The 20,000-nt window shown below is 46.5% G+C and overlaps 1 protein-coding gene across 1 annotated transcript in view; it reads left to right on the top strand.

Annotated features, from left to right (window-relative positions):
• Positions 1–13,075, top strand: part of slc30a6 (solute carrier family 30 member 6) — a gene marked incomplete in the record, with an annotated part of 34,412 nt that extends 21,337 nt beyond the window's left edge. Inside the window, 6 exon segments of the mRNA XM_062519313.1 lie at positions 4,611–4,659; positions 8,131–8,250; positions 9,300–9,402; positions 9,725–9,772; positions 10,173–10,241; positions 11,365–13,075. Coding sequence (XP_062375297.1) covers positions 4,611–4,659; positions 8,131–8,250; positions 9,300–9,402; positions 9,725–9,772; positions 10,173–10,241; positions 11,365–12,033 — 1,058 coding nt within the window.
• Positions 13,076–20,000: the final 6,925 nt, after the last annotated feature.

The raw sequence follows: 20,000 nt of genomic DNA, 5'->3' as shown, positions 1-20,000 counted from the left end.
AGTGGTCCGAGAGGCTCAGGCCTCATCGTCTGCAGCAGACACACAAATCCCACACTGCTGCTGCTGCTGCTGCTGCTGCAGCCTACAAAAGAAGAGGGAGAAAAAAAAAAAAAAAAAAAAAAAGAAATCCCCTCTTTTGAACAATTTCTGTCTACAAAGACCCGGCAGGATTTTCTTTTTTTGTGTGTGTGTGTGTGTGTGTGTGTCCGTGTGTGTCCCTGAACGCCGGCTACTGCTCATCTTCTCTTTCCTAGAGAGTGGCGGCGGTTGTGTAGGCAGAACAAGGTGAGCCTCACCTGGGCGCGCATCCTGATGCTAACTCTGAACTCCGGTTGGCTAGCATATATAAAGACTTTTCCAGTTAACATAGCCTTTCTTTCTGTGGGCCACATATTTCTGTACTACTGTCACTATTTATAATGAAGCCCTAATGAAGCCCATCCCCCCCCCCCCCCCCCCCCCTCCCCATCATCTCCTATGGGACTGGACTGCCTACAGTACATGTAGCGGACTGGCTGCCTCACAACAGGAGGAGTAGATGGCTTATCACAAGTGTGTTTGTTTGCAGTGGCCTGTCCAATCCAAACACGCGTAAATGTTTACGGCTCCTGTGGGTCTGTATGACTGGAGGGCTCCGAGCGATGGCAGCGATGCTTTGACATCTCCAGATGGGGCCATTTGGTCCCTGACATGTCTTAAGGTTCTTTAATTGGCTCTGTTCTCCTATGTAATTAATCTCTTTATGGCATCGAGCTCAGATTAGGGAGGTGTTGTGGCTGACTTGTCTTGGACATTAAGATGAAATAATCTCGCAAAGCCGCGCTGTGTCGTTGCAACACTGATGACCGTACTGCTCGATCAGACATGGCCGTAGGATTTGAGTGGAGATTAGGGGTTGGGGCGGTATGATTAAAAAGTTATATCTCAATATTCGGAGGAGAAATGACAGTATTATGATATGATGGGATACAATAAACATGTTATGTCATGTTAAAATATTGTATATTTTCGAAGTGTCAGCATTTATTTCTACTGTACTATCAAAGGCGCTAAGAAAGCGAATTGCGTTTCCAGCTATGCCAAAGCAATGTCATGCAACAGTATGCTCCATATGCCGCTATGTATCAGATTAGCACAGAGGGCGCAGGAGAATTATCATGGTATACTGTATACAGTATGTGTGGTGTCACATTGCACAGCCTCAGTGGAGATTCATGTTCATGCTCTGTCCCGGACACCTGTCCCGCTCAAGTGTGGCGGCAAGACATCAGAGAGTTGTGAAGCGTACCGGTCATCAAAATGTCCCCAAGTCATGATCGTCCCTCACGCCGTGGGCTCTTCCGTCCTGAAGGCAGAGGGGGGGGGGACTGATAAGAGGAAGAGGAATGAGCCCTGAGGAAGATGAACGGCTTCATCAGCAAGTTGCCCTGAGGACGCCATTCAGCATGTTGCCTCGAGGACGCCATATGTCACACATCTCACCCCCCCCAACCCCCCCTACCCCCCCCCCCCCCCCCAACCCCTGCTATTGTGATTCATTCCTGAGCAACAGAATGACAATGCCAAAGCAGAAGATGAGTCATTTCTATAGATGTGTGTTTTCTAGGGTTACAGTCTTGTTCCCGGTCTGTAGTTCTCCAGCCATCTGGTACTGTAAGCACTGGTGATGTGGACAGTGCCACTGCATGGCCAGGGTGGTTGAATGCAATATAGATGTGTTCAGTGTACAATATTTTAGAACTGTTTTGATGATGGGGGGGGGGGGGGGGGAATTATCACATCGAATATATGGGCCATTCTACAGAATTGGTGCAAATTCACACTTCAAAACTTCTTGAGAAAAATCTAAGCTTCTTCTTGAGAACATCTAAGGAACACTATTCTACTGATTGGACACTTTAATTTCCTATCGTGTTTTTATACAGTTTTGAAACTTTTTCTCTCTCCCAAAATGTGTCACTACCGAAACGCAACAACATTTGCTATAAAAATGAGTTTTTAAACATTAAAATTAAATATTCTTTACATTAACCTTCTAAATATATTTTTTACATTTTTTTAAAGACAGTGTTATGGTTCTATTGATTATAAATAGCATTTTAACAAAACCATAAGGGTGGTCCATCAAATTAAATTCATTTGAAAGCGATATTTCTCTGTAAATGCCATATATGCACTGATACAAATTTCAAATTCAAGGATTCATTAGTTTAAATTTTTGTCTCACTAAATAAAATTATGTAATCTTTTCTGATGGCAAAACACATTTTATTTTTCCAGAATAATATGTGTTTCGGTCGTGACTTCAAATGTTCGGTAGTGACGAACATATTTGACATTTCGATATTTTGTGTAAAAAAAAGTAATTAGTTAGTCAAAATTGGTTGGCATCATGCAGCCAAAACATACAGAACAAAGAGGACCTAAAGCAACACCACATAAAAGCACTTTGCACTGACATTACGCTGAGGAGCTGGTGGATAGGTGAACGACGTCTAGCTCTGCCACTTATTTTAGATGGTAGTCCTAATCAAATCACATAAAAAATTACAGAAATATGTCTGACAAATTATTTGTACTGAAAAAGAATATTTGTGCACTTGAACGTTTCTATTTATTTATCAAAATAAAGAAATAAGTGTCATTTTGTCACTACCGAAATAATCACGTCACAACCGATATATCAACAAATGTTTCGGTTGTGACAGTTTCGGTAGTGACGAAATAAGCTCATTTTGATCCTACCACTAAGATGCTAGTCAGTACGTAGTTAGCTAGCACAGTTCTCAGTTGTTGAAACATGAGTAAAACCTAAATGACCAGTAGAAACAATCAAAAAAACTTAATTAAGCACTGAAAATGTGTGTTTGGTAGTGACATTCTTAAATGTTACACACTGATTTCCAAACTTTCGATCACATTTACTTCAAAACAGTGGGCCTGATCTACTCACCAAGCCACCATGAGGGAGAGAGGTGCAGGCAAAACTTCCTGGTCCAAAAAGGAGGGGAGTGGCTTAAAGCAGTATCATATTATTGACCAAACTGTGCAATGTTTCGGTAGTGACGTGAAAATGCGGGACAGCATTTTTTACATGATTATTCATGATTTTTCCTGAAAATATCGAATAAATATATATTTTTTGTTTTAATTATCAGAAGTGTTCAAAAAGATACTTCTAAAAACAATGATTAAAAAATTAAAAAAAAATATTTCATATTTATTTTTCAATGGTAAAATTCAGACCTTAGCGTTCGGGACAACCACCTCTCAATAGAAAGCACCATATAAATGATGATATTTTATATATAAAGCTTGCAGCTACATCAAATATTACTTTGGGTTTTGAGTGGTATTTGCTTGTATTATTTTATTATCAAAGAATTTCCTACATTACTGCTTATTAAATTCGTTTTTTGGTTCCGGGACAGCAATTTGCACGAATTCTGTAGAATCACCCATATACGTGTAATATCTGCTTATACGTGGTGGACACACAATGGCCTACGCTTTCGCCCTCCTTAATAGTCTACTGAAAACCTAACGTGTTTAGCATGACCCTTCTTCAAGCCATAACTAGATGCTCATCTGATATGCAGAAGCACACTTGCATGGGTGCAGCAGCAGCAGCAGCAGCACAGACACACAACACTTCCACCCACATTACAGGGTCATTGCATAAGATGGCTTCCAGACAGAGGAGTCCGTGGGGGCTCCGACTGCTACATCATAAATGCAACTGTCTGCCAAGTGCAGTTCACTCAAAACATCACTCCGCCTGCTGCATGCACTTCCTGCAAGTTTCTACCCATGATGCAATGGGCAGTCAGTGCACTGGCATTGTTCATTTCTTCCTGGTTGGAGTGAAGCGAGTGCTTCATTTTTATTTTTTTTAAATCTGTGTATTTGTGAGCAGAGTAAATATTATTCCCCTTGTCTGAAGCACAGCATTTTTACATGCATAGAATGTGTACAGTATCTGTTTTGATATACATGTTTGTGGAGGGATGCTGTACATGCACGTATAGAAAAGGGAGAGGAGGGGAGAGGAGGTCTGCGTGTGTGTGTGTGTGTGTGCGGGCAGTGAGGCTGCAGATGGCTGTGGGTCAGTCCCATCCTGCTCGGCCCAAGGGCCGGTTACTCACACACACACACACACACACACACACACACACACACACACACACAGAGAGAGAGAGAGAGCTGTGGGTCAGTCCCATCCTGCTCGGCCCAAGGGCCGGTTACTCACACCCACTAGTGCTGCTGCAGCAACAGGGTGGGCCGCGACCCCGGCCTGATCAAATGGCACCCGGGCTCCTGTTACTGGTGTCACCATCGCTCTCTCACTCTGTGTGTGTGTGTGTGTGTGTGTGTGTGTGTGTGTGTGTGTGTGTGTGTGTGTGTGTGTGTGTGTGTGTGTGTGTGTGTGTGTGTGTGTGTGTGTGTGTGTGTGTGTGTGTGTGTGTGTGTGTGCTGGTGCAAGTCATAGGTCGGAGCGGGGTGAAGTTGACGCTGGATATCTAACGTCTCTCTATCTTTGCCACCATCTCTCTTTCTTTCTCTCTGTCTCTCTGTCTCTCTCTCTCTCTCTGTCTGTCTCTCTCTAACAGCTGCCAGCACCAGTTGGCTACAAGAGCATGTTGCTGACCTGAGTCGAAGGTAAGATCTCCTTTCAATGACTCATCCCCACCAGTATTGATCCTCCGTCATTTTAAAACAGATGAGTGGACTTTTTCCACACACATTCGTGTTTCAAATTATGACTTATTTACAAGAGGAGGGGAAAAAAATGCCAGCTTTCCAAAGGAATTAGATCATATTAAACAAACTGCAATTCAGCATTGGTTTTGTAAACCAATAACCAAGTCTTTTGTTATAATGTTGGTGTGAAGAAGATGCACTAGTTTATACTAGTAAAACACACACACACACACACACACACACACACACACTCACTCCTTATTGCCTGTGGCCCTGAGGTAACTCTTCTCCTGTCGAGTTGTCTCTTTCTTTCTTTCTTTCTTTCTTTCTTGCTCTCTGTGTTGGATGATGAATGGCTTCATTGGATTGTGTGAATAATGGATGGGCAGGCGTAGCATTTCAGCTGCAGACGGACAGGAGATCATTTTGCGCCCTCTAACTCCCGTGACTCCCCTTGGTCAGCTCCTGGACGTGCCGTTTTGATGGGTTACTTATCAACATGACACTGATAGAGGGGTCTTCGCTCATTAGTGAAAGGGATCTTCTTGTAGCCCGGTCAGCAGGGACCTCTTAACTGGACATCACTCCTGGCTGAAACTACCCCAAAAGCAGTATTGCCTATTTGTAGATATATACATGTCAAGAATGATCAGATTATGTACATTTTCATTTACATGTACTGTTTCCAGAAAGGACATCTCTCTCTCTCTCTCTCTCTCTCTCTCTCTCTCTCTCTCTCTCTCTCTCTCTCTCTCTCTCTCTCTCTCTCTCTCTCTCTCTTTCTCTCTCTTCTCCCCCTCCCTGTCTCTCTCTCTCTCTCTCTCCCCCCATACACTAAAGCACTATATGCTAGACAGCACTACAGTGAGGAGGTTACATTAGGCAACCATTTAAAAAAAAAAAAAGAAACCGAATGAAACAAATCCTAAGTAATCATGTTGTGTATGTGTGTGGCCCCTAGCCCCAGCATTTAGCATATTTGAGAGCAAACATTATATAACCCCTCTTATCCAGTGCAGCAGACGCGGGGCCCATGTTTGAAAGCACCAGACAGAATATCAGGTGTTTGTTTGTCCTCCCCTAATCCTACATTTTCCATCTCCGAGCGGCGGGATTAAAACACAGTCCAGGAGCCGCTTCGACGACAACACCCACCGCACCGCCGCCGAGGGCTTTGGCCCCCCTCAGGCCGCTCTCTCTCTCTCTCTCTCTCTCTCTCTCTCTCTCTCTCTCTCTCTCTCTCTCTCTCTCTCTCTCTCTCTCTCTCTCTCTCTCTCTCTCTCTCTCCCACCGCGACGACAAGCGCAGGGGGGAGAATCACACAGCTCTGTTCCGACTCAAATTATATCAATGCACCAGGGAGATTATCAGATTATAGAGATTATAAATCTTGCCTGCTCACCCCCCCCCCCCCCCCCTCCACACACACACCACACACACACACCCCTCCCCAGACCGAAAGCGCCCTATCCATTCCCCTCCTGTCCAAAAAATGGAGAGATAAGCATGGAGACGAGAAGGATCGTGCCTCTGTAAGAGCTGTAGGATGCAGTTCTATAGTGATGTAGGATGCAGTCCTATAGATTAGAGATGTAGGATGCAGTTCTATAGTGATGTAGGATGCAGCCCTATAGATTAGTGATGTAGGATACAGTCCTATAGATTAGAGATGTAGGATGCAGTTCTATAGTGATGTAGGATGCAGTCCTATAGTGATGTAGGATGCAGTCCTATAGATTAGTGATGTAGGATGCAGTCCTATAGATTAGTGATGTAGGGTGCAGTTCTATAGAGATGTAGGATGCAGTCCTATAGATTAGAGATGTAGGATGCAGTCTTATAGAGATGTAGGATGCAGTCCTATAGATGAGTGGTCCTATAGTGATGTAGGATGCAGTCCTATAGTGATGTAGGATGCAGTCTTATAGATGAGTGGTCCTATAGATGAGATGTAGGATGCAGTCCTATAGATGAATGTAGGATGCAGTCCTATAGATGAGATGTAGGATGCAGTTCTATAGTGATGTAGGATGCAGTCCTATAGATGAGATGTAGGATGCAGTCCTATAGATTAGAGATGTAGGATGCAGTCCTATAGATGAGATGTAGGATGCAGTCCTATAGATTAGAGATGTAGGATGCAGTCCTATAGATGAATGTAGGATGCAGTCCTATAGATTAGAGATGTAGGATGCAGTCCTATAGATGAGAGATGTAGGATGCAGTCCTATAGATTAGTGATGTAGGATACAGTCCTATAGATTAGAGATGTAGGATGCAGTCCTATAGATGAGTGCTGCACTACTCCCACTGATGGCCACTGGCCGGTCAGGTCTATCGGATATCCCATCATCCCTCTGTTCTCCTGCTCCCTGCCTCTCCTCTGTGTACTGATGCATGGCCCGGCTTTTTGACAGCACCCATCTGTTTTAGCGGGTCATCACGTTGCATCACACACACACCACATGCGCACACACACACACAGACACAGACACACACACAAACACACACACACACCAGGAGCCTCCCAAACCTCTCGCGAGGCAGCTGTTGGTTGGGCTGGGGCTGCCGGGCGGCTGCAAATCAGAACAATACATTACTTTCACAAACTCCCCCGTTCCCTCCGTATGAATGTTTCATGCTCGCTGTGACTGGACCACAGCCAAAGGTAGCCAGCCAGCATGCCGTACCACCACCTCCTCCTCCTCCTCCTCCCCCGCTCCCCCAAATTATTATTTTATAAGAGTTTAGGTCTGTCTCCAAATGTAGCCCCCCCTGCCCCCCCCCCCCCCCCCCCCCCAGCTGAACAATAGAAAACAAGAAAGAAACAACATCTAGACCCAAAGTTAGAACAACCGTTTCTTCGCCCCCTTTGAATCACACAGTCCCGGCTGGCGACTGAGTTTAATAGGGGAACAAAGGCAATTAGTGCCAGTCCAGTTGGTCGACTCAATGGTATGGACGAGGGGGCTGGTCTTGTTAGTGTAGGCCAAAACTGACCTAAAGAGAGGGGTTAAGCGATTCTGTGTGGACGGTGCAGGACAGGACAGGACAGGACAGCAGTGGGAAGGGAAAGGAGAGTTGTCCTGCGTCTCTGTGCCACAGGCTCCACGGCTGGTGCAGGGCCCGGTGACGGCACACAGTACACTTGGTTGAGTCGAGTAAATATTGAATGTGTTTGGAACAGAAGCTGCTTGCTAGGGATTATTTAGCGTGTGTTTGTGTATGTTTGTCTGTGTGCGTGTGCGTGTATATGTTTATATATCTTTGTCTCAGTGGGTACTTATGCTTCTGTGTGTGTGTTTGTGTGTGTGTGTTTATCTGCATGTATGTGTCTTGTTGTGTACTTACACATATGTTTATGTTTATGTGTGTGTGTGTGTGTGTGTGTGTGTGTGTGTGTGTGTGTGTGTGTGTGTGCTTAAACAGCGTGTGCGGGATCATCCCCGGGTTGAGCAGTGTGCTGCTGCCCCGCATGAACCCCTTCGTCCTCATCAACCTGGCCGGAGCCCTGGCCCTGGGCATCACCTACATGCTCATCGAGATCAAGTGAGTGTGCCCGCCACCGCTCACGTCAATCTCACGCCCTCTAGATCACACACACACACACACATGCTCATCGAGATCAAGTGAGTGCCCGCCGCCGCTCACCTCATCCTCACGCCCTCTAGATCACACACACACACACACACACACATGCTCATCGAGATCAAGTGAGTGCCCGCCGCCGCTCACCTCATCCTCACGCCCTCTAGATCACACACACACACACACACACACACACACACACACACACATGCTCATCGAGATCAAGTGAGTGCCCGCCGCCGCTCACGTCATCCTCACGCCCTCTAGATCACACACACACACACACACACACACCACACACACCACACACACACCACACACACACCACACACACACACACCCACCCACCCACATACACATACACACACACACCACACACACACCACACACACACACACACACACACACACACACACACACACACACCCCACACACACACACACACACACACACACACACACACACACACACACACACCACACACACACACACACACACACCACACACACACACACACACACACACACACACACACACACACACACATACACATTCCTCCTCACAGATCTGGAGAGGCACTCTGCAGTGACTTAGCAGTCTTTTTTTATTATGTTTAAGTTGGTTGCACAACTGAAAACAAACTTTTGTTGCACACCTGAGCAATGACAAAAGCATCCTTTTCTATTCTATTCTGTTTTGTCTCAGTATTAGTATGAATGTATTGAATATTTTCTCTCAAACACATTTCAGACAGTTCTCTTTATTTTTTTTAATCTTTTTTATTTATTTATTTTTTAATCCTTTTACATTTGTGTGGATCTGCGTCCTGTTTAACCGTGCTTCTCTTTCTCTGTGTCTGCAGTAATTATAATGCCGTAGACACCGCCTTAGCTGTGTGGATCTGCGTCCTGTTTAACCATGTCTCTCTCTCTCTCTCTCTCTCTCTCTCTCTCTCTCTCTCTCTCTCTCTCTCTCTCTCTCTCTCTCTCTCTCTCTCTGTGTGTCTGCAGTAATTATAATGCCATAGACACCGCCTCAGCTGTGGCTATCGCGCTCATGACCTTCGGTACCATGTACCCCATGAGTGTGTACAGCGGAAAGGTGCTTCTTCAGGTGTGTGATCATACTCCCCGTGCTCTCTGTCCAGACTGTCTACTCTCTCTATTGCCACACCACAATGATAGACTTAAGGACTTTAGATTGTTCATTTTATTGTTAACGTACTGTAAAGGTTATGTATGCCATCATTGTAAGTGGCTTTGGATAAAAGCGTCCGCTAAGAACCTTAAACATAGATCATCAGCTAATGCTGTGGACTTGACGTTGAAGCATACTTGTGTGTGTATTGTTGGTATTTGTTGATACTTGTTGGTACCAGTGTAACTGGTGTTAAGTGCTTGCAGATCAGTGATCATTGACTTTCTCGTCCCTGCAGACTACTCCCTCTCACGTCATAGGGCAGCTGGACAAACTGCTCCGTGAGGTGAGTTGCTGTCTTTACTGTCACAGTCCCGTCTCCATGCACTGCAATTTACTAAAAAAATCTACACCACCTCCTTGGGACAGATCATCTGTTCTCTTTCCTTCTCATACCACTGCTAGGCAGACGACAAGTATATTTTTGGGGGCTTCTATGCCTTTAATGATAGGATAGTGAGGAGAGACAGGAAGTGAATGGGAGAGAGTGTTGGGGTGGGATCCGAAAAGGACCATGGGGCGGGAATCGAACCCGGGTCGTCGGCGTGCGGTGCAGGTGCCCAAGCCAGTCACGCCACCACTGGGGCCCTGTCTGTGCTTTTAATATGATAATATGAATAATGATGTGTTGTGCCGTCAGCTGTGAGGATCTGAGATGTGTCTCACTGAGCAGTGTCTCCTGGCAGGTGTCCACTCTGGACGGAGTGCTGGAGGTGCGCAATGAACACTTCTGGAGCGTCGGCTTTGGCTCTCTGGTACGTGAGCTGCACTTCCCTCTCTGTCCTCCTCTACCCACTTCTGCTTCTACCATTTGCTCCTTCTACTACAGTCATTTCACGCATATAAGCCGCATTGTGTATACTGTAAGCCGCAGGACAGTGTTTTATGCAAGTTAAAAGAAACAAAACCTTATTAACACCATATTAACTGCCCCCCTGTATTAACCTCATAGCGGAATACATTTTTGCAAAATCAATGTCAGGAAATTACGGTACACTATAACTAGTATTTTGAATACTCATCCTTTGGCAATAGGATTGACTGATGTCGTTGTACGTACAGTATCTGCTAAATAAATAAATGTCTGTAAATGTATCTAAATGTAAACTCATCAGCCACTCTTAGAAGTGCTGTTCCATAAAGGAAGTTGATGCATTTTTTCCCCCAAAAAAGTAAGGACCATATAAATGTCTTTTTAAAAACAAAAAAAAAACAAAAAACAAAAAACCCAATCATATCACGTGTTAGTAAATGCAGTCGGCTAAATCTGATATGATTCACCTCGTTCAATAGCCTAAGTAGCGGAACTAGTGAGGCATTCCACGAAAGCCTCTGTGACCTGTAACATATGGTTTCTTCTCGCATTTCCAGTGAGCTGAGCTTTCCCTGCTGGAGTCAGCTGCTGCTGAGCTTTCCAGTCAACTTCAGCGATTCACTGTCCTAGTTTCAACTTTTTTTGTTGTTGTTGTTGCATGCTCTGCTCATAATTAAATGCCCTGGAATGAACTTGGCCCACTTTCATTGTTTTTGTTTTATTTTTTGTTGGTTTTGTTTGTTTTGCTCCACTGTCAATAGTGATGGTGTGGAAAGGCAGGATGTTGTTAATGAAGTAGGTATTGACCACACTAGTCACATGCTCCTACAGTATAGTCCTCTCCTCGCCATGCCTCTGTCTGCCTGCCTGTCTCTTGGTTTTGGTCTCTCTCTCGCTCCCTCCATTTTTCTAGTTGGATTCATTGTGAATGCTGAATGTTCTAATACAGTCTCTCACTCTCTCTCACACTCGTCCTTTCTCTCTTTTTCTTTCTCTCTCTCCCCCTCTCTCTGCCTCTTTCTCTCCCTCTCTCTCCCTCCCCCCCCTTCTCCCTCTCTCTCTAGGCCGGTTCGGTGCATGTCCGTATCCGCCGTGATGCCAACGAGCAGATGGTGCTGGCGCACGTGACCAACCGTCTGCACACGCTCGTCTCCACGCTGACCGTTCAGATTTTTAAGGACGACTGGATCCGGCCGTCGCTAGTGACGGGGCCCCTCCCCGCCGCCGCCGCCGCCACCCTCGGCAGCCCCTCCGACTACGGTGGCCTGCAGGGCTTCCCGTCCCACGGACACGGTCACGGTCACGGACACGGACACGGTCACGGTCAATCCCACGGCGGTCACGGTCACTCCCACGGCGGCAAGGACATGGACCCCCTCACCTCCACCCCGTCCAAGCCCACCCTGCCGCCGCCAGAGTTCTCCTTCAACACGCCGGGGAAGAACATCCAGCCGGTAGTGCTGCCCAGCGCTCAGCCCCAGAGGCCCTACGGCATGGGCCTGACCTACGGGGCCTCCCCCTACGCCGGCATGCTGAGCCAGGGCTTCGTGCCGCCCGGTGGTGCTGGTGGTGCTGGTGGTGCCGGTGGTGTTGGCGGGATGGGGATGGGACTTGGTGCAGGTGCTAGGGGCGGGCCTTCAGCGCAAGGCTTCAGGACTTCTTACGGTGGCGCGCCGCCAAACAGATACGGCAGCAACCTGCTGCCCTCACAGATGGACCAGTACAAGCCTTGACCCTTGACCCTTGGCTGCAGTGGGAGCGGACTGTTGGGGTTGCATCAGTGATCGGCGGGGGACGCCTAGGTTACGGAGATCACCTGAGATCCATCAGGTCGGCGCCCAGAGAGGATATATTATGGTATTTATTATGATGGGACCAAGACTTCCACTCTTAACGGATTTTCTAACTGTATTGTTTTTTTTTGTACTGTTATAAAAGAAATCACAGAACGATTGGCGAGATGAATATATATATATTATGGAATGTGAAATTTCACATCTCTTTGGGATAAAAGGATTGTTTTGTGGGTGTGCGCTTTTTTTTTTGTATCATCATAAACTTGCATTTTAAAAGAGGTAATCTACTTTTGTGCTCATGGGACTCAAACGTTTTATCACCACAACAGTTCCTGGGTTAGTGGCTCTGCACTAGACTATGTGAGCTCCACAGACCGTGGTCTGAGTGCTGCTATTATGGAAGGCAAAGATGACCTCGTGACAAAAAAAAAAGTCTTTCATATTTGACCCCATAATACCGTACCAAATTAATGGTGGTGTTTCTGAAGAGGTCCGGCGACCACCCAATCTAATGGTGCAGGGCATTGTACCAAAGCACATCTTAAGAGGATTTAAATGTCCTCATCATATGACGGATACACACACTGCTATAAACCATTGCAATTAAAACAAATACTCATCCAAGCGCCCTGCGACCTTTCCATCCCTAGTCAAGTGTGCAATAGTCCATCATCGGCCAGCGAGCATTCCGGGGTTGTGTATCGGGTCACACGGCTTTGAAATGAGCTGGTGATTCCCACTGTTCAGAGTGGGATGGAGGCCTGCCCACAAGTAGTGGTGTGGTGTTTCTCAAAAGGATTTATTATGGACCACTAAATGTGCTCTCCCAAGCTGCCTTTTGTTTGGATCGGTGTCTAACGATTATGTGGAGTGAATTTATGTTCACTTGAGATTTCACCTGTGTATGGAAGTGCTGATGCAAAGGAAAGGATGTGGTGTATCAGAGAGTCATTTAAATAAAAAAAATAAAATGAATTGCACTGTTCATTTTTATACCGTGCCTTACTCTCCCTTGAATGTACTAATGAGTACTTACTATCAGTAACCGATGTAATCCTCTATCTGTTTTTTAAGATTTAAGGGGACAGCGTATGACATGACTTTAAATGTTCAGCTCTGGAAAAAATTAGAGACCACTGCACATTTTTCTGATGCTATCCTGCGGTTGCAGAGTACCGTTGGAGTTGACGGTCATATTCAAAATTAAGAGATTAGAAGGGAATAATAAATTTAATATGACCGAATGTCACCATAGGATGATATCAGAGAAACATGCAGTGGTTTCTTACTTTTTATCCAGAGCTGTATTTATTATTATTATTATTATTATTATTATTATTATTATTATTGTTATCATTTATGTATTTGGACATCGTTAAAAGGCATTTTGATAGTTCAGATTATGCTTTTCCATCGAAAAATATTTTTTATGTTAGCCAAAGACGGCGAAGCCCTGTCGTGTGGTTATGAATGAAATGCCTTTTCAAAAGTCGTCCCGCTCACCATTAATGCAGCAGAACACGAGAGGGAGCTTTTTCGCTGAAGAGCTGGCCTGGTAACACTCAAAGGTAAGAGTCAAAAGGTAAGTGTTGTAGGGCATGTGGAGATACAGTAACATCTGACCTTGAAAGATGTGTTGCTTAATTTGTACTATTTCCATATAACAGGGGGAACAACGTGGGCTAAATTAGAACGTATTAAAGACGAAGATACGCGCCAGCTAACTGCCTATATTTCTGTGCTCATTTGGAAATTCGGGCAACATGTAAATTAATTAGAAAAATAAGATATTGGAACAATATTCAGTATTTTCGATTAATATCGAATGTGTGTTTCAATACGTTCCTTTAATTTTGATGAAGGCAATTGCCTTACGAACGAAAATCACTGACTTACTTGGCAGGCATGTCGCGCAGTGGACAGTCGCGAGAACGTTACCTGCTGTGACTCGTCGTTCTGACCAAAGCCAAGAAAGTGGGTAAGTGAGAAACGTTAAAAGATAGACTATTCCCTAAACACGAAGACATTGGGGAGCACTTCACAGTTAAAACTGTCGACATTTCAATCAAGACGCAAAGCATCGTTTTCCTAAAAGCAATGACCGGAAATGCGGCCTTTTACGCGTGAAGGCTATGAGTAGGCTACACTTCTAAAATTATTATTCGGTTGTTGCTAATTAGCATTGTTTCGAGGTTTTTATAGCCAGCCTTCTAAGGGAATTCCCTGTCAATGAACATACGACTTATAGGCTACTATTTAGCAAGGCACTGGCATACTGTAGGCCTAAGTTACAGGTCCACAGACAGATCAAAACGCCAAGTCAATATTGATGGCTTGACAGTTAATTATTTTGAACGAAATCAGAAATGGCCTAGCTGCTACATTTTTTTTTGGCAGTAGCCTAAGGTTTAGGCCCTAAACTATTTCTCGAAGAAATATCGAGATAACGAGCTTCCACATTTAGGCATGTGTTTTAAACATGTCAGAAAAGCGTTTGGTGTAAAGCTAATTATTATTTTTTTTTTTTAAATATATGGAAATCAAACTAACTATCTATGGAAAGCTGGCTACACTAACTTGCTCTCGAATGTAATTCAATCAGGACTGACAATTGGCTATATCGACTTAATGCAGGGCTACGCAGATCTGTCAGAAATGAATACATGATGGGTTGGACACAACGCATGCTGGTGAGAAATTTTATTTGACAATGCAGCAGGACATCACCAGATTGTTACCATGTCACATGACCTTAAGACCAGCTTGTAAGGTCTGACCTGCAGTTGGCTTGAGTTGCTTTCCTCCGACTGCACCAGTATGGAACCACCTCTGTAACCACAGAATTTTGCCTTAACTGGGCCTCAGGCTTCACTGATGCATATGAGGCGTGTTATGGTTTTATGCTTAGAGTTTCAGATCCGTTATCTCCTATACAGTTGCAGTTGTAGGCTGTGTTTAGGCGTGCTCAAGCATTTCATATCAGCAAAAAAATAACGGGTATTTCCATGACTTTGATTTTGTCAACAGCAAAGTAAGCAAACAGTACAAGATTGGCCATGGTTTTCACAGATGCCAACCCATGTGAAGTAAACAGGTTTTTTTTTTTAAACTTCACCCCTGTAGGCGCTGCTGCATTGAACTTACAACCTACATATAAGATCTTTAAAGTTAACAATGTTTCTTGGCTTTACTTTTGAGGCAAATAAACTCTCTTATCTCCCTCAACAATGGAATTCTCTTCTCTGATTGGCTGATGGGGTGGCCATTAACTTCGTATAACCTGCTACCTTTGAAGTAGTTCCCGTATCACACTTGAATATTAATTCGCCAAACTCGTTGCGAAGTTTAAATGAACTGTCACGTTGCATCCAAGCTGAAATACAGACGTGCAGAACCATAGTAACATTGTAGCATATGACGGAGGTGGATTGTAGCTAGTTGGATGCCATTTAGGCTATAAAAGTAGCGATCTTTCAAAGATAAAGTTAATCAGAGTCCTGGGATATGCCCGCTTGACAACGGGAGAGATAGAACTAACGACTGGCTTTTGGCCGTAGCAACCAGCCATTTAGAACTAACGACTGGCTTTTGGCCATAGCAACCATCCATTTAGAACTAGTAACGGCAGTTTTGTCCTGCAAGTAGAAAGTTGATATGTGGCGGAAAAGTAGTCCCACAGTCAAGACAGTTTTAGCGATGTTAACGGACGCAACGGTGGAATAAAACTATGTTCTAAATATACAGGTTATGAATACAAACGGGAGATAAGCGGGATAACGGCCTTCGAGGTCGACCGGTTCGATGGAAATAATGGCACGGCGGAGGTAACTCCGTCTCCGTGCTTCGCACGTCGCCGGAGTTCTAGACCTCCACCTAGCCATTATTTCCATCGAACCGGTCACCTCGTCGGCCGTTATCCCTTACTTAAACTGTTCTTAACAGCACCGCCAGTCTTTGGTAAGATGTGAAACATGCACTGGGATTTTGTTTCGTATACTTGACTGGGGCTTTGTGTTGTGGCTAAGCTGTTACCTAGATACCTCAAAAGATTGTTTGAATCCATTTGATATCTCTTACCCGGAGATAGGCCTAGTTCCCATCTTCCTTTAAGGCATCATTAGTCGCCCTAGCTACAGATGAATGGGTGGTGGTGTTGGTGGGGGCCACTGGTTGCAGAACAACTGTCAGCAGAAGCCTCTAAGCAAATAGAGGCATCATTCCTGGTGCACAAACCATGGCACGACAAACAGCCTTGCCCTTGTTTGTTTATAGCGCTTTAAATGTGCCTTGACACCTAGATCTTCATGCTTTGACAACCGAGGAGCGGAGATGCAAGTATGTGCTTTGGAAACTGTCAGTGCTCGAGAGTAAGAATTATTGCACTCTTCCCAGGCCTCAGGCTGTCCACGTTTCTGTCTCAGTGGCGAAAGTTGCCCTAAGTGTGTGTGACAGAATCTTGGCATGTCTGTTGTTGTCTGCATTGGAGGGATCTTTTATGTTTGCATTATTCAGATGAATTAATGCGGCGCTCATCAAGCACTATGCAGGCTACTAGCCACAGTTTTCCAAACGCGTGGATCGTGACCATCCATGGACCTAATTCCTCATTTTGATTCCCTCTTCTCTCTGACCCCATCGTATTGTGTATGTGTACTTTCATAATCCTAAAATTGGTCATGGTATTAACGTGAGATGCTGTATAACCTACTTAGAATTGTCTTGTCTATACGCTCTGTCACCGTGGTGACTGAAGACGTTCCTGCCCCTTTCATCCTCCGCGTGTTGTTGTGACAGGATCTCTCTGCCAGCTGATGTTAGAGCCTGCAGATTAACGCCACGGTTATTGTTTTTACACTTGTTGATTTGTTATAAAAACAAGCCGGGCATCATTGCGTGGGTCCTGTGGCATGTGCCCGCCTGAAATGCCTGCAGTCCGATGCCCTCTGATTTAACTAATGGTGATGGGAGCCCATGGTGGGGTGTTAAAAGGGGCACAGCTGGTGCAAGAGCCGACAGAAGCCTCTGAGATGCAGAGGAAAGCCAAGCTGTCACATTTCATGAAATGAAAGTAAGCTTGAAAGCGCACTAAGGAACATTCTCCACAGAACAGGTTACGTTGCCAACAACTCCTCCCTATTTATGCGTAATGCTTGCATTTACTCTTGGAGAGCAAGCGTGTACTTGAAGCTTGCTGCTGGTGTTTTGAATACAGGTGATTTGATGGTCTTTTTATCATGAATTATAGGAAATAATCCTTACCCTTATCGCATTACCACCGTGTTGAGCACTATTCTTAAAGTAGACTTTGCTCTACAGTGTTTCTTTAAGCTTATTTATGTATGGTTTGGCCTACTAATAAAGTCTAGGTAGCATTGTACAGTTATTCCTTTCTAAAAGGTTGTTTCTATTCACATGCATTTATTCATCAGTAACATGTATACAAGGCTACCTTAAATAGTGTGTGTGCCCTTGATATTAAACCAACGCCTTTGGTGGTGTTGGCACCTTGTTCTTGCTTCTCCAGTTTAGTTGAAAAAGCAGAGGATAGTTGCAATTGAAAATATCTGCTTTTAGCCATTCAGACAGCTCAAAAATGAAATGACAGAGAGGCTATACTGTAGATAGACTAGGTTTGTTTGTTTGTCTGTTCAGCTAGTGCTGACTAGACTAACATGTTTCTCACAGTAGCTTTTAAATAGAAGTAGCCCTGTGCTAGCTTTCATCAATACCTCCCCATGAGGTCTGTACTGTAGTGGTTAATCAGGTGAAATGTGTACATAGTCAAGCTCTTTGGCTGGACTCCATGCATGAGAGTTTAACATCAGCACTTCACAGCAGTGTTGAGAGTTTACCAGTTCACCTTAGCTTCACCTCGCGTCTAAATCTACCGTGTGTCACACACACGTTTGAACACTGTTATTTTCTCTTTGTGCCCTGAAGATGTTTAACATGAGAACATTCTACGGGCGACTAATTTGTCAAGCGGGCCCCAACGTTAATGCTTCTCTCTCCCTCTCTGATGTTATTCTTTTCAAAAGTGTGTATAGCTGCATGTTTTTAGGCGACGGGACATTTTTCCAAGCCTCCCGAGCCTGTCAGCGGGATGTCATGGAAATGTGGGTGTGTTTCTGGTACACTGACCATGCTCTCCGCCTGAATCCGATACCAGGGAAACGTAATCCGGGCTCCCCGTGGGAGAGGAGCGCTGGGTGAATGGATGAGGGCGAGTCAAAAGGTCCCTTTGACATCACCCCCTGCCTCTGAGGCGCGGCGCGGCGAGGCGCTAACAGCACCCCCAGTCAGCCGGAGGAATGTTTGCTTGATGGTTGCCGGTGTGGCCTGATGAGTCACTGGCTTGGGAAAGTGTGTAAGGGGGGGGCAATGGGGTGGGGGGGGTCCCTCTCTCCTCTCTCCTCTCTCACCCTGAACAGCTCCAGGGCACTAAGAGCCCCCAGTGCTGGAGGAGGAATGCACCCTTCATGCCTTCATGCCTTGCCTTGCCTGGCCTGCTTGCCCCTCCACACCCCCCTTCCCTTTTTTCCCTCAAAACACAAGACACACAATTCCCCTGCACCCCCCCCCCCCTTCCCTTTTCCCCTCAAAACACAAGACACACAATTCCCCTGCACCCCCCCTTCCCTTTTTCCCTCAAAACACAAGACACACAATTCTCCTGCACCCCCCCCCCCCCCACTGACCCCCCCCCCTTCCCTTTTTCCCTCAAAACACAAGACACACAATTCCCCTGCACCCCCCCCCCCCCAGTACCCAGAGACAGAGTGTCTCCTCCTCTGTGCTGTTAATGATCTGCTGGGCAAGTTCAGGTCAGGAGCAGAGTGGCGCAGCAGCAGTGGAGCAGAAAGGAGGAATCCGGCGCCAGGCCACGCCACGCTCTCGCTCCTGCTCTCTCTCGCTCCTGCTCTCTCTCGCTCCTGCTCTCGCTCCTGCTCTCCCTCCTGCTCTCTCTCCCTCCTGCTCTCGCTCCTGCTCTCCCTCCTGCTCTCCCTCCTGCTCTCTCTCGCTCCTGCTCTCGCTCCTGCTCTCCCTCCTGCTCTCGCTCCTGCTCTCCCTCCTGCTCTCCCTCCTGCTCTCCCTCCTGCTCTCGCTCCTGCTCTCGCTCTCCCTCTCCCTCCTGCTCTCGCTCCTGCTCTCGCTCCTGCTCTCCCTCCTGCTCTCGCTCCTGCTCTCCCTCCTGCTCTCGCTCCTGCTCTCCCTCTCCCTCCTGCTCTCCCTCCTGCTCTCGCTCCTGCTCTCCCTCCTGCTCTCGCTCCTGCTCTCCCTCTCCCTCCTGCTCTCCCTCCTGCTCTCGCTCCTGCTCTCCCTCCTGCTCTCCCTCCTGCTCCTGCTCTCCCTCCTGCTCTCCCTCCTGCTCTCGCTCCTGCTCTCCCTCCTGCTCTCCCTCCTGCTCTCCCTCCTGCTCTCCCTCTCCCTCCTGCTCTCCCTCCTGCTCTCCCTCTCCCTCCTGCTCCTGCTCTCGCTCCTGCTCCTGCTCTCCCTCCTGCTCTCCCTCCTGCTCTCCCTCCTGCTCTCGCTCCTGCTCTCGCTCCTGCTCTCCCTCCTGCTCTCCCTCCTGCTCTCCCTCCTGCTCTCGCTCCTGCTCTCCCTCCTGCTCTCCCTCTCCCTCCTGCTCTCGCTCCTGCTCTCGCTCCTGCTCTCCCTCCTGCTCTCCCTCCTGCTCTCCCTCCTGCTCTCCCTCCTGCTCTCCCTCTCCCTCCTGCTCTCGCTCCTGCTCTCCCTCCTGCTCCTGCTCTCCCTCCTGCTCTCCCTCCTGCTCTCGCTCCTGCTCTCCCTCCTGCTCTCCCTCCTGCTCTCCCTCCTGCTCTCGCTCCTGCTCTCCCTCCTGCTCTCCCTCCTGCTCTCCCTCCTGCTCCTGCTCTCGCTCCTGCTCTCCCTCCTCCTCTCCC

This window comes from Sardina pilchardus, chromosome 18 (assembly GCF_963854185.1).
Source record: "Sardina pilchardus chromosome 18, fSarPil1.1, whole genome shotgun sequence".
Taxonomy (NCBI): domain Eukaryota; kingdom Metazoa; phylum Chordata; class Actinopteri; order Clupeiformes; family Clupeidae; genus Sardina; species Sardina pilchardus.
The sequence above is the reverse complement of the archived record's forward strand: the minus strand, read 5'-3'. Positions and strand labels throughout refer to the sequence as shown.